This window comes from Gymnogyps californianus, chromosome 4, assembly GCF_018139145.2.
Source record: "Gymnogyps californianus isolate 813 chromosome 4, ASM1813914v2, whole genome shotgun sequence".
NCBI lineage: Eukaryota > Metazoa > Chordata > Aves > Accipitriformes > Cathartidae > Gymnogyps > Gymnogyps californianus.
Genome location: NC_059474.1, coordinates 20,362,597 through 20,377,140, shown reverse-complemented (window position 1 = coordinate 20,377,140; position 14,544 = coordinate 20,362,597). Strand labels below are relative to the sequence as shown.

At 37.3% G+C, this 14,544-nt stretch overlaps 1 protein-coding gene across 1 annotated transcript in view; it reads left to right on the top strand.

Moving 5' to 3' along the window:
* Nucleotides 1-14,226, top strand: part of DHX15 (DEAH-box helicase 15) — a 48,422-nt gene extending 34,196 nt beyond the window's left edge. The window contains exons 11-14 of the mRNA XM_050896746.1: nt 2,443-2,565; nt 4,860-5,050; nt 12,245-12,414; nt 13,668-14,226. Coding sequence (XP_050752703.1) covers nt 2,443-2,565; nt 4,860-5,050; nt 12,245-12,414; nt 13,668-13,785 — 602 coding nt within the window. The 3' untranslated portion in view covers nt 13,786-14,226. The remainder of the gene's footprint in view (nt 1-2,442; nt 2,566-4,859; nt 5,051-12,244; nt 12,415-13,667) is intronic.
* Nucleotides 14,227-14,544: the final 318 nt, after the last annotated feature.

The window sequence follows — 14,544 nt, the reverse complement described above, 5'->3', positions numbered from 1 at the left end:
ATAGCACCAGAGCAGAGCTGCTGGTCGAGAGAGCTTGATGAGAGAAAAATGTTGTCAAGCAAGCCTTATATTTCATTTTCCAGTTATGTAGAACTAACTTCGTTTTATAGTTAGTCGTCATAGGACAGGCAGCAAGATTTAGTCTATTACGAAAATGGGGATGTTCTTACTCATAACTACTCTTTTTGTCTTTTGGGTGTGCTATTTTACCAGACTCTTCACAGTGCAGGTGTACTGATTACATGCTTAACTTGGTTGAACAGAGAAAAAAAAATGTTTTGGCTAAGTGTAAAATCTGTTGCTTCAGTTTAGTCTTACAGTATATTTATATGAAAGTTTTTAAGAACAAGCTAAAATGTTTGTTGCAGAGTTATGATTGTTCAGACTCAGAGCAGATGGGCAGGGCAGAATCATAATAATTTTTTTTTAATTAAAAGGTAGGCTTAATTGCGGAGGTGGTGGTAGGTTGGTGCCTGTCTTTCTCTTCCCTTCCCCCCTCTCCCCCAGTCTCTACTACAGAACAGTAAGTCTAGTATTTTTGTCTGTGGTCTTCAACTGATTTGTCTTACTCCTTTTTGTATTTACCTTTTCCCAGGCCATGATACTTTTTTTTGTTTTAAGGCACAATTAATGTCATGATAAATAAGTTTAAAAAAAAAAAAAGGATTGAAGCTGGTTAATGTATGGGTTGTAACTAAAATTCTGCTTTTAAAAACAAACAAACAAAAAAAACCAAAACAAAAAAACCCATAGTCCTAGTATTTGTGAGGACTGTTTCCCAAAGTAAACACTTTTTTAAACCAGTGGCACGACTGTATGTTATGGTGCCTTAAGTCCACATAAAGATTGTCGGGCTCTGGATAGCAATCCATGTATTAATAGTTTCGACTGAATGGAAAACTAGGTACCAGAAAAGAGCAGAGAATAGCATTGAATAAATGAGCGGATTAAATGATTGTACTTCATTTTATGAGAGCTGTGGTGTCTTGCTGTGGGGTAGGAAGTGCTAGTACTTATTCAAAACAGTGAGTTAAGCCAGTGATAGAATAATTTGGAATTTGCTTTTATTAGTCTGAGTTTGAAATTAAAATACACTTTATTATCTCTGTTTTCAAATGCAGGACCCAAAATACAGGGTGTTTATTTTGCACCTGCATTTCCATTTTCTTTAATGCATTGATCTCTTATGATTTCTTACCATGTGATTCACTGTTGCAGTGTGTATTTTTTTTCCTCAAGTTCCATCCAGTATTCAACATATTTTTGAAATGTAGTGTTTTGGGGCTTTTATGGGAATTTAAGAATAAAATGAAGAAAACCGCGTAACACCCCACGAAAAGGCCCTCATCTGTTAGGGGGAGATGAGGTGCAAAGAGGTGTTCTCATGGGATTGGTGGGCTTCAGTTATGAGAAGGCTAATGTAGTCCCAAGCAGCTGGAAAAAGATAAAGAATTTGTAGCGTCTTACTTAGCATTAGTTTTATTGAAATGTAACGTCTTAAAAATTACATCTACTTAAAACCAAAGTGATTTTTTTTTCTACTGTAGATCTCTATAAAGTGAAGATCTCTTATAACTACTTTCAACATCTTGTGAATTAGTATTGATATTACAAACCTATAACAATGTTGATAGACCATGAATTAAGTTGGCTGCAATAATATTTGTGGTCTTTGGTAGTCTGTATTTGGAAACGGAATGTTAAAACACGATTTTTGGATTCAAGTCAGACTGAGTTAGATTTATGTAAGAATATAATGATAAAGCTCATCACATTGCGATTTTTTTTTTTATTATTTCAAGTAGTGCCAAAGGACGGTTTAACCTTCCACCACTACCGCTACCATCACAACCTTTAGACTTATTAATACCTTCATTCACATGTTTCTGTATACCAGTGCTGATAACACTACCGTCTGGGGAAGAGAACTTGACTTTAGTAGCGTGTTCTGTCTAGTAGCAGACTTGTGATAAAACTCATGTTTGTTTAGACTGTGCTAGTGCAGTACCGTTTCAGAACTATATTCTTCACTCTGTCCATAGAGGCTTTCTGAGAAAGCAAATTTGCAATTGAAGTGTTTTGTTACACGGGGTACTGGCTCCTGGTAGAGCTATCAGCACTGGGTCTTGAACTAAGATCTGTTTAGCCTTCCAGTATACATAGGCAATCTTGATGGCCTTCAGACTAGAGATTTTGATGCCTACATATAGTTCTATTAAAATAATCAGGTACTCTGTAGCTTTGAAACCCTCTTGTCTTACAGATGTGGTTAGGTGTTGATGTACCAAATCAAGGTAGTAAACAGTCCAAGATGCAGTTGGAGGCCATCCTGCCCTGCCCTATGCTCTGTGAACTGACCTAGCTAGGCCTTGTTCCTCTATCTGTGAATGCGTGACTCATCGATATGGGCGTTTGTGTTGGGCCCATACCAACCTTGTTTAGTCCCACAGTGTTTTGTTCGCCCCACGGAAGCAAAGAAAGCAGCAGATGAAGCCAAGATGAGGTTTGCCCACATAGATGGAGATCATTTGACGTTGCTGAATGTCTACCATGCTTTCAAACAAAGTAAGTGTGCACCTGTTTTAGCAAAATTATTTGTAATACTTTGCGCTGCCAGCTTTCGTTCCTGGGTTCCAAGGACAGTTGAAAGGCTTGGGCTTGTTTTTTGAGCCATTCTATTGTAATCTTAAATATATATTTTTTTAAGTATGTAAAAGAGTTATTTAAGTGCTACTTTCCTTTGGGGGGGGAACAAAAAAACCTAGCCAAGAGATCATGTAATAAACTGATGAGTATGGAGATAAGCCAGGCTTTTAAATCAATGCTGGGTAACCTTGGACAGAAGGAAGTAAGTGTTCCTATAATTAAGAAATATTGGAAGTTTGTTATCTGACATTAATTATAGAAAAATCTGCATAATTGCTTAGTAATTTTTCAGGGAGAGTAGTGCAGAAAATACTGTGAATTTGGAGAAGAATATGTTCCTAGAACCAAAACCTTTTTAATCCTAACTTTTTAATATAGTTAGGGATTCTGTAATAAGGCCTTGGGGTGTATTGAGAGGCAAAGGGGTGATGCATCAACAAGAAGTAACTTAGAGCCAAACTATAAATTTATTTAATTTACCTCATTTCTGTGTATGGAAAATAATGATCCTCCTCAGCATAGCTGAAGTGTATTTTAGCAGCTTGAAAGAAAAAGATGGGAATGAATAGATGAAGCTAGGAGTTCTCTTGAAAAATGACTGCGTAAGTGGCACACTTTTTTAAACTGTGACTTACCCTGGTAGTAAGTAAAAAGATTTCTCTTAACTGCCAGCCATGTTAAATTAGGTGCTCCAGTTGCATTTTCCTGTAAGCAAACAAAAAAGCAATGGTCTCTTACCCTGAGTAAAAATAAACACAACTCAGTGCCCCTTTCTGTTGCAGCTTCGATCTAGAAATTTTACATTGAAACATTCTAACACTGTATCATTATGTGGCAATCCAAAATAAGGGTATCTTCAGAGTAGAAGTCCAAACAGAAGTATTCAAAACTGTTTAGTGAAGTTTCTCAGCTATAGTTTTAAACACCTGTGAATTGGAGATGTCTGTTGCTTGTTTTTTCTATTAGCTTTTTAGTTAACAGGATCCAGTATGCCTTGCAGCATTTTGTGTGTGCATGTTTCTGGAAGCCACTGCTTTCATGCTGTTACTGAGCGATGGAATTACTTGGGGAATAATCTTTTGTTCAGTTTCACTGTGAAATTTAGTAGGATTTCTGAGATTCAGGATCAGAACGCAAAATGCTGCTACTGTTTGTATCTAGAACAATATGAAACAGTTATGGGTCATCTAAAATGCACAGTTCAAATGGCACAAAGTAACATGCTATGGTACTTCAATTATGATTCTGCTGTATCGTGTACAAGAGCTTCAACAGTCATACTTCATTTTAAATATATTCTGTAAGATAAAGCGCCGAAAGAACTCAAACTTTCCTCAAGTTAAGTAACCTTCCTTCTTTTCAGTGCAGATTAAGAACAGTCTCTCTCTGTACAAGAGATACTTTAAGTTTTAATTTTTGTTAAAGTTGGTTTTGTTGGACTATTAAACTGACAAAGATTAGAAGAGCATCACTTGAGAAGTAACAGAATTGGTAGGGAGAACTGGGTTTCTTGGTGTTAAACATGCAGGTTTTTATCCTGACAGAATGGCTTAGGCTTGCTGTCTTAACAGACTTCTTATTAGAGCTATCAGCAGTAGAAACAGTAACTTAAGAGTACAGAGTTCTGTTACTAATGCTGTATTTTACCAGTCAGCTATGTTTACTTAAACTGCTGTGAGGTGTGTCACATGTAGTATTAGATTAGTCTGTATAGCTCTTAACTGTTACTTGAATGCTTAATTTAAGGAGGGTTTGGTTTCTCAAATACAGTATAATTATGTACAATATTCTTGTGTGTTCATTGCACGCTGCAGTTGAAGACTCTGCAGTGTTCCTTACATTCAGTTACATTTTACACTGCAGGTTTGGAAGATGATTTTTCTAGTTGCAGGACATGGTTTTTTGATATGTGCGGATTTATTGGTGTAGTATTTCAGCAAAACATCAGTGATTGTGTGTGTATTATGTTGGTGAGAGGAAAAAAGCTAATTTTCTTTTGTCCTGACCACGTGCTTCCTGAATAGAAAACAATTTGGGCAAGCTATCTAATGCAAGAAATTGACTGAATAAACTAAGAGCTGTTGTCATTTACAAAAGTTTATGGATATTTTTTTCTGGTTCATCTGACTGATCAATTGGTTAGTTGCTGTTTTATTTACTTGTTCTAATTGGATGAAATACTCATTTTTGATTCATGTTTTTTAATGTTGCAGATCATGAGTCGGTTCAGTGGTGTTATGACAACTTCATTAACTACAGGTCCCTGATGTCTGCAGACAATGTACGCCAACAGCTGTCACGAATCATGGATAGATTTAATTTGCCTCGGAGAAGCACAGACTTTACCAGCCGAGACTATTACATCAACATAAGAAAGGCATTAGTTACTGGGTATTTCATGCAGGTATGTGTGCGTTCTTGTAGGGAACATAGTTCAGTGTTTACGTGGCTTTTAATGTTAGTATGGTTATTATAATTTATCAAAACTTTATGAATGTTACTTAAATTATATATGGCTAACTATATTACCACTCTGTCAGGTTGCTTGGTTATTACTCAAGTAGTACATTCTGTAGTCAAATCTTATGTGAAAGAGAAGCTGTAGGCAATCTTACTAGTATCAAAATACTGTTTCTGGCATCACCAGTCAGGAATTGACCACTAACTTCTGAATAGCTGAGGAAGTAACTTCATAAAACATTTCCAAGTAACTGCAGAATATGTAGCTTTTAAATTATTTGTAATCTGACACAAATAGGGGAAGTATAGTTGTATATAAATATTAATTATAGGTAATCCTTATAGAAGGAGAATATTTTGTTTTGCCTACTTTTCTGTATTTATATTTCATTTTTAAATTACACGAGTCACAAGTACCAGAGCAGGTCTGTAATCTCAAGATGTATGCTGTTTGTAACTCTTTTGCCTCTTGAACCAGGATGGTATGGAAGCCAGTCTCCACTGCTACCTCCTGGATGCTTTGCATTTCATGTTAAGCATGCCTCCAAGCTAGAATGCAGGCTGCATTTTTTTCTTCGGTTTTGTGTTTGGTTGTTTGGGTTGGTTGGTTTTTTTTTTGGGTGGGTTGGTTTGGGTTTTTTTTTTTTTTTTTTTGCATAGTCCCTTCATGTTGTGTTTTTTCTCTTCAGCATTAATCCCTGGGGCTAGAAGAGTCCCTTTGCTGGCTCTTGCAGACCCAGGGGTACAGAATGTTTAATGGGAGTGAGTCTTCATCCTCATTGACTCTGGACTGTTGTGATAATGTTTTTCCCAGCAAACATGCGTTCTGATGCATCTCAACAATGTCTCTGCTAGAGCCTAATATCTCACTTCTGGAGAACACAACCTTGTTATCCTTAAGAGGCTGACCAGTGCCCATGGCATTTCCTAATTTTTCACTTGAACTATGCTGTAGTGGTATTTGAGCACAAAAGCTTACCAGTTGAAAAGGGAGCCATTGAGCAGGTTAGAATGTCAAGCAGCTTGACAGCTGCGCACTTACCACATCCTGACTGGGGCACAGACTTGGGTACCATGTATGTTTAATCTCCTCCACCCCTGGAAACAGTGCCTTCCCCAGGGATAAGCCAGCCAGCCTCTAGCAGAAACATGTTTCTGGGTTTTCGGAATACAGGAATATCAATGTCAGCAGCTGCATTTCACTGTAATGCAAATGGGAGATTAAGGCTGTTAGCTGTTTTTAAATATTAAAATGGTTCTAAAGACTGACTTGCTGTAACCTTCAGACAAGCAGGCTAGTCACTGTGTTCAGTCTTTTCTTTTGGGACATGTTTTCTTCATCTTTCTTGGGGACACTTTAGTAGACTTTGCTACCTACACCTTTAATTCTGTAAATCTTTTGCAAGAGAAAGAACAGTTCTGCCCGACAGTCCTTGTTGGGCCCCAGCTGGTTGAGGCAGGTCTGATTGCCACAGTTGCACTTTTGTTTGGCAGAGTACACTATGGCTCCCTTCGTTTGCTTGGACCTATAGGAGGTCACGTCCTGGGAAGTTTGTGCGCTGTCAGTTTGTTTTATGTTACTCAGAGTGAAACTCTTGCTCTAATAGGTGTTTTCCTGCTGTAGATATGGAACTGCACTGTTGGTGCAGGTAGCTTTTTGGTCTCCACTGCTCAGGAGTTAAAGATCTGACTATATTTTTGCTGTGAATAGAGTAGTAGGCTCACATAGATGAAAATGAAAGCCTTTCCAGAATTCTCCTTGGGCTGCCATGGTCAACAGGTTGTTTATGACCCCCCTCACCCAAAATGCCTAATTGAATTTTTGGGCTGAATCAAGAGATAGCTATGGCAGAACTGTTGAAGACATTTGGAATGGAAGCCATTTCAACAGTTTCTCTTCTCCTTTGATGTGTTTGAGTCCATTTTGTTTTGAGTTTCTTTGCTCTTTAACCTCCATGATAGCGTGATACCTGTTTGACCTTGACTCTGAACCTTCACTCATGAATTCCATGTTGCTTTGAGTAACCTTCAGTAGAAAACTTATAAATACTTATAAAAACTTATAAATACTCAAAAGAGATGTTATTTACCCGTAGCTGAAGTACTTAAAAATGTAGTCTGTATGCACATTGTACCCTCTCTAAGCAGATACGCAGGCTCTGGCATTTGGGGGCTCTTGTTCAGAAAACCTGAGTAATGAAATGCATACATCATTCTTTGTCCTCTTAGTACAGAACATGCATGGAATTCCAAGTCTGAGCACTTGCAAAGTGTGTGCATGTACCATAGATTGTCTCTGCATGTAAAGTACTAAGGTCTATGGGCAACACATGGCAGAAGTTGATTTTTCAAACCTTAAGTTTAAAAATGCAGTGTAAAGTGGAAAAAACAGTAGCAGCCATTGTTCTGAAATAGTTCTCATTGACTGCATTGTTTTATACTTCGGTAATTGCCAGTGTCCTAAAAACAATCATAAAATTTAACTGTAGAAATTTCTGTACTAATCAAGACCTGTGGTTGATGTCGGACAGTGCAGGCCTGTATTAGCTATTGAAATAGTACTAATTATATAAGTAGTACTAAGTACTGTAAATTTGCCTGCCTTCAGTTGTGTGTCAGTGACTGATAAATGTGGCACTTCTGTTAGTGACGAATTATCTCTTTACCGTTCATATTTAAATACAAACTTGAATTCCAGTAAATCTGCCATAGACAAGCAAAGGGAATAAAATAGTTTAAAACTGCCAACAATTCTGTGTACAGAAAAACTTCTGGAAGGGTAGATATTGAAAAGAAGTTAAGTGTCTTATAAATTTTTTGTGCTATGTCCCTGGTTTCTTCTAGTTTTTATAATGGAAAACTTTTATTGGCTTTTTGCAGTAACTATTTCTATATCACACATCAGAATATGCAAAGTATATATAAAATAGAACAAGAGTGGTGCTTGCAAAATCACTAAGAAACTGCTCATTGAAAATAAAATGCATCAGAGAAATACTGCTTTCTCAGTACTTTAGTGCTAGACGTATCCTGTCTTAAGAAGGGAGAGGGATTGGAAAATTGTACAACTATAACAATTGTAATTTGGCAACAGAACTCAAGAACTAGGTATAGAACATTACTCAACAGAAGTACGAAAACTAAGCTTATCATTTTTGGTGTTAATAGACATGTAGCTGAAATAACTGTGTGGTAAAGACTAAGCAAAAAATAATTGCACTACAGGAAGTAAGCTAAGGAAACTGTTAAAATTGAATTGGAAAAGGCAAGCAAATGCCAAAGTATCTTAAAGATGGGTCATCTTCCTCTTAGTGATTTTTTTTTTTTTTTTTAAGACTGATATTACGTGTTGTCTTAAAGAACTTAGGCTTTTATCATTGTATTTCCAGTCTAGTAGTGAAGGCAGAACAAGAATTGATAGTTGAAAATTTAAGTCAGAATTTAAAGGTGGAACAAAGTCCTGTGGTGTCTTCAAATCAAGCTTGGAATCTTTTTTGGAAGATGTGGCTTAGTCAAACACAGGATGTATCAGGGTCACTACAGAGGATGAAAATAAATGACCTGTGCTGTGCAGGAAGTTAGATGTCAGATGATTGGACGACTAATTAAAATCTCATTCTTGCTGCTACTCAGTCTTTGGTGCTATTTCATGTATAGAATGATGTATATTTTGAAGTCTTCACATAATCAGGCTCCTACAATAATAGAATGGTAATAAAATAAACCTATGACATGAAGGTGGTTACCAGTGCATTTAGTGGTATTCGTTTTGCTCTTTTAGAATGCAGAAGAACAGTTTAAAACTTTTTAATAGCTTCAGAAACACTGTGTGCTCTGCAAGCAGAAATTTCAGAAATCCAAGCAACTGACATTGCTCCTTTGGCGCATGCTAGCGTGCTTTTTTCAAAAAGAGAGACAAAAACCAATCATTTCTCTAGACTGTCTGTCAAGACTAGCCTGCCAAAATTTGTAGCCTTAAATCTAAAAAAGGTTGGATCTTGTGATACTATTCCTGCTTTTGCCCTTTTAAGTGCATTTGGATTTAGTGTTTGATGTGTTTGACTAAAGACCCCTTGGTCAGGCCCTCTAGGTTCAATGATGTGATAACCAGTAAGCACAAGCACACTTAAAATTTCAGAGGAGGATGTGTCATTAATAAAACTGTGACATCCTTGAAACCTCTATTATGAGAACTTGAACTGAAACCTTTTCCTATGGTGGCATGTGCCATGGTGGCCACTGTTTCTGTGTGGGTTTGTCATGTTGATAAAAGCATGATAATTGTCTCTAAATCATCAGCAGGTGGGCTTTCTCGATCTGCAGAGTAACCTGTTGCAGAGATGCATGGGCTGGCTTGGCTCTTTATGTTCCTTTTAGTCATGTTTGTGTAGCTCATGTTGTGTAGTCAATAGTGTTAATAGCTTTTCCCTCCATTTACAGCCCCATTCTTTGTTCAGGTAGCCTAATTCACAAATGGTTTATACTAATAGATGACAGGTTCCTTAATGATCTCAGGGTTCAAGTGTGTTCCCTAGTATCTTGCTTAGTACCACTACTCATTGAAAAATGAACCCATTTCCTAGACATGCTTTGTATGATTCTGTGGTTTCTTTGGAAGGTCATGCTTTTTATACTCTGGAAAACATCACAGAATCACAGAATGGTTGAGGTTGGAAGGGACCTCTGGAGGACATCTGACCCAACCACCACTACGTTGTATTTTACAGGCACAGGAATTGGTTGCATGCCAGGGGTTCAAAGGAGCATAAGTGTATATGCTGCCTCCCGTGTGTCCTTGTTCACTCCCTTATGTCAACCTTGGTGCTTGCCTGAGCCCATTCTAAATTCTTTTAGCATAGTGATCTGGCAAGCCACTTACACCTTCAGAGAAGTAGCAGAATTGGCGCTCTGCTGAAACAGCTCAGGCCAGGACGGAGCAGGAAAGTGTAGTAGCTGACAAGTAGATCATCATTGCTTGCTGTGGAGCCATAGCTTCACTGTGCATATTTCATGATAGAGTGTTACCATTACTGAGCCTGAAATTCTTTACCAATGTGTGTGCTAACAAGCATATTTAATAGAAACATCTGAATAGGATAAATACTGTAGCTCAATGTTAGCTCAGGCTCGAAATAAGTCGCAGTAGTATGTAACCTCTTGAAGGTGACTTATCCCCGATATCCATGTTCTAGGGAAACATTTTTTTCTTAATTGGGGTTATTCCAGTTCCTGTCCTTCCCTGGAAATTAAGAGCTAACTGTACTTTTCTGTAGCATTTCTTTTTCTTTGAGTATGTTTAATTAGTTAATTCAGAATCTCTTTACTTAGTTCAGAATTATACAAAGTAAACGAGAAATACAACTCTTTACTATCATTATAAATGACGTGGAAAAGGAAATTGTATGTATCTGGGAAAGCTAGATGATAAGACTTTACTATTTTAATACATCTGAGTGAGACTGAGGTGCTACAGGTAAATTGTATAGATTTAAATTTAACAGCACACTGTTTTCTAGAATGAAACCTAAATAAATGAATTGTTCTGTCCTTTTATAGGAAGAACAGAAACAGATAAAGCACCCAAATATTTTTGTACACATGCTTTACTTTTGATTTGAAAAGCAAAATTGATTTTTTAAAAAAAACCTTCTTTTACAAAAAAAAAAGGCATAATCCCACAGCAACATATGTGCTGTGATTGTGCTAGGTCTGTGACAAATGAGTTTCTAGTCTAGTCTGGTTTGCAGCTACACTGCTATTTAATTTTGTGAATGTTAGATTGAGTTGGATGAAATTAAGCCTAAATCGTTACAGTGCATTGTTAATCTCCATTTAAAAGAGCCTCTGTTGGCTCCTCAGACTTGAAATAAAGTAGCATTGTAATCTCTAAAATCTTGGGTGAAAAGATTTGCAGACTATTGAAATACTTTGTTCCACTCTTAAAACATGTTCTGGATATTAATGTCTTAAAATCTAAGAGAAGCACACTCAAAATAAGTAATTTGTTACTAAGGAGATATTCTGACTTAAAATTTGAGGTAGCTATTGCTTTAGAAGTCCTGGGATTTTTAATCTAATAGATGGAATTTACCCTTGACTAGGCAAAAAAAAAAGAAAAAGGTGAGATATACCTAGGAATTCAGAAAACAAGGAAGTACACAGTCTATATTAAAGGAAGGCAGCTAATGATGATCTGATTAAAAATGTGTCTTTCGGACATCTTTCAGCCATTGTCCATCCTGCTTAATCTTTTTACAGTATTTTTGTGTGTGTATATATGTAATAAGTCCTAAGGTCATCTTGAATTACCAGTATCAAAAGGTTAATTTTAGTTACCTGTTCTGTTAGAATAACTGTTCTTACAGAGGATATCCTTCTAAGGATAACTGTCTGCTTTACCAAATCTTAATGAGCTAGGTATCGCAGCATCTTGGCAAGGTAGGCATTATTCCCTTTCATAGAGCAAGAAGCTTAGTCAGAGAGAGGTTAATTGATTTTCACCAAGGTCACAGCAGAAGTGTGTTGCTGAACCTACGTTTTCCAGCTCTGAAGCTCATGCTGTAACAAGGCTGTTCTTATTTCTGACATACTAAACTTCCCATTCTTACTGGACTGACATATTTTTTTCAGGCCCACTGCGTGAGAGGATTTGCAGAATAATACGTGCATCAGTAAAATTACTAGTGAAACACTGCACTAATAAAAACTTGATAACATCGTGGCTTACCAGTCCCACAGTAGCTACTGCAATGAGGTGCTTGAAGCAGATGTTTGTAGTAGACCACAGTTGACTGTGTGATGTTACAAACCTGTCCGATTAGATATTCCCTTCCAATACTTCTGTTTGCATTGCTGCTGTTCTAATAACGGTTCTTCTCTTTGGGTGATAACTATTTTTGTATGTTGCTTGAATTGTGTATTAGAATATACACTTACCATGGCAGTTACCAAAAACATCTGGCATCTTGATTGTGTCTATAAAAAAACCTGAATAGTTGAAGTGGTCAAGTAATGTGCCAAATTTAGATGAGGTTTGAAAGTTGGGATGGTAGATTTTGTATAGAACACTTAAGAGTCAGCTTGAAATCACTTCATTTAAAAATTGCCTGTGGTAATGAAAGAATGTCTTTTTACTTAGGTGGCACATTTGGAACGAACAGGGCATTACTTAACAGTAAAAGATAACCAGGTGGTGCAGTTGCATCCCTCCACTGTTCTTGATCATAAACCAGAATGGGTGCTCTATAATGAGTTTGTCCTTACAACAAAGAATTACATCCGGACATGTACAGACATCAAGCCAGAATGGTAAGCCAAAAGTCTTAAAACAGTCATGACCTACTGTAAAGCTCTTGTTTTTCTTTTTCCTTTTTTAAACTGAGGTAATTCCTTTCATTTTTCCTGAAGCTCATATTATTAAAATGGTTCGGGGGACGGCAATGGCATGGACTTGAGATCTTGTAGATGACTAAAGGTTTTCTTTGTGGATACTTGTTTCTGTTTGGGAGTTGTGTGCGAAGCTCGGATGCCCAGGCTCTGTGTGCGGTGTGCAGAGAGATGCTTGACTTAAAACAGGTTACTTCAGTAAGCCTGTTAGGAAGGAGCTGCTTGGAGATGCTAGGTTTGGGGATATGTCCTAGCACCCACTTGTGTACCTAAGTTAAGAGATACCGGTAGATGTCTCTGTTCTCAAGATCGAGGGTAGGACCTCTCTTGGCAGTAGGTGTCTGTAATTTTTCCAGAAGGATCTGAACAGGATTCTGTGCTTTCTTAAAATTTGAAGAGGTGGTAATACTGGTACAGCCTGCCTGGTCATAATATTTATTAGTCAATAGAATGTATATCAAGGAAATGAGAGGCCTGATCCTCTGCAGACAAGCAGAGATCTGAATCATCTTGCATGTCTTTAAGGTTGTACTTAAACTGCCAAGTTGTAGGCTTTGGGGACATGGGAGGCTCTTCAACTGTTGTTGAAATTGTCCTGTTGTGCAGAAGGAGTTTAAAGATTCGTTAGCCGGAAAACATAGCGTGCTATATATATATTGTCCGTAGTATTTTAATGGAAAATATGTGTTTGAAACCTTCCTTAGAAATCTTTTTCTCAACAAGTGCTATATAGCCTAAAGCAGGACCCTATGGCCTCGATTGCATTTTCAAGCTTAAAACACTTAAGGCTGAACTGTACTCTTACCCAGAGTGATACTTAGGTGAACTTCTGTGGCTTGTGGACTTTGACACTGAGCAGCAGCAGCTCTGACTGTACGGGCTGCTATGGGACGTACTGAAGCAGCAGTGTGGGTCTGTAAGGGACATATGGCTGAACAGGAGCATCAGCGTCTCGTGAGACTCAAGCGCGTGCTTTTTTGCTTTGGACTTGGGCGCTTGCACAGGGTGGGACTGAGATTTGAAATGTGTGTGCGTGTGTGTAAACTTTCATTAATCTTAGAATCGCAGAATGAGCTGAAAATAATGGATAATCTTTGTTTCCCTCAGTTGTAGAATTTCTGTAGGATGCATCTTGAAGTTTGAGTGTTAGTAACAAACTTTTCCTTTTTTGACAGGCTGGTGAAAATTGCCCCTCAATATTATGACATGAGCAATTTTCCACAGTGCGAAGCAAAGAGACAGTTGGATCGCATCATTGCCAAACTTCAGTCCAAGGAATACTCACAGTACTGAATTTGTGCTTTGAACTGAAGTTATTCAGAGGACAGCTTTAAGAGATGAAAGGATTCAAAGTTCAAGTTGTGCTCTTCACTTTGGTTCAATAATGGCCTTTATTTGAAAGCTTTTTAATTTTTCTTTACAGTAAATATTCCATTCTGATTTCATAAATTAAACATTTATGCCTCCCTTTTGTGTTGACACTGTAGCTCATACTGGAAAAGCTGATCAATGTTTTGCAGTTTATTGAAAGTAGTTCTATATATAACAATGTTATAAGCATTTCTTTAGAAATGGTTGAAAATGCTTCTAAAATGTGATTATCGACCATGGTATGCATGATCGTTGTAATTGTTGACATTCCTTTTAGAAGTTGTGAAATGTTACAACTTGTGCTTATGTAGACACAATCTTCGGCTTCAGTACAAAAGTACTGACTTCAATAAAGTCTATTTATACTAATTTTGTGCCACAGTATGTCAGTATTTCTATTGTTTTGATCAAAACATGAGAAGCCATTTAGTCTCCCATTAAACTGCTGTTTTATTGACACGGCAGTAGTTTAAATATTTTAATATTAAAAGTGCAGATGCTTAAGCAGCACAATTACGATGACATCAATATAATGCATACAATGTTGATCCCTTGCAAACTTGTTTAAAAGTGAAATGCATGCAGATGTTTTTGGAGAATGCTTTCTTCAAACATACTCCTAGATATTTCTTGGACAGAACTGTAGTAGTGTGTCCTGTCAAGTGAAGTGTCTGTGGCCAG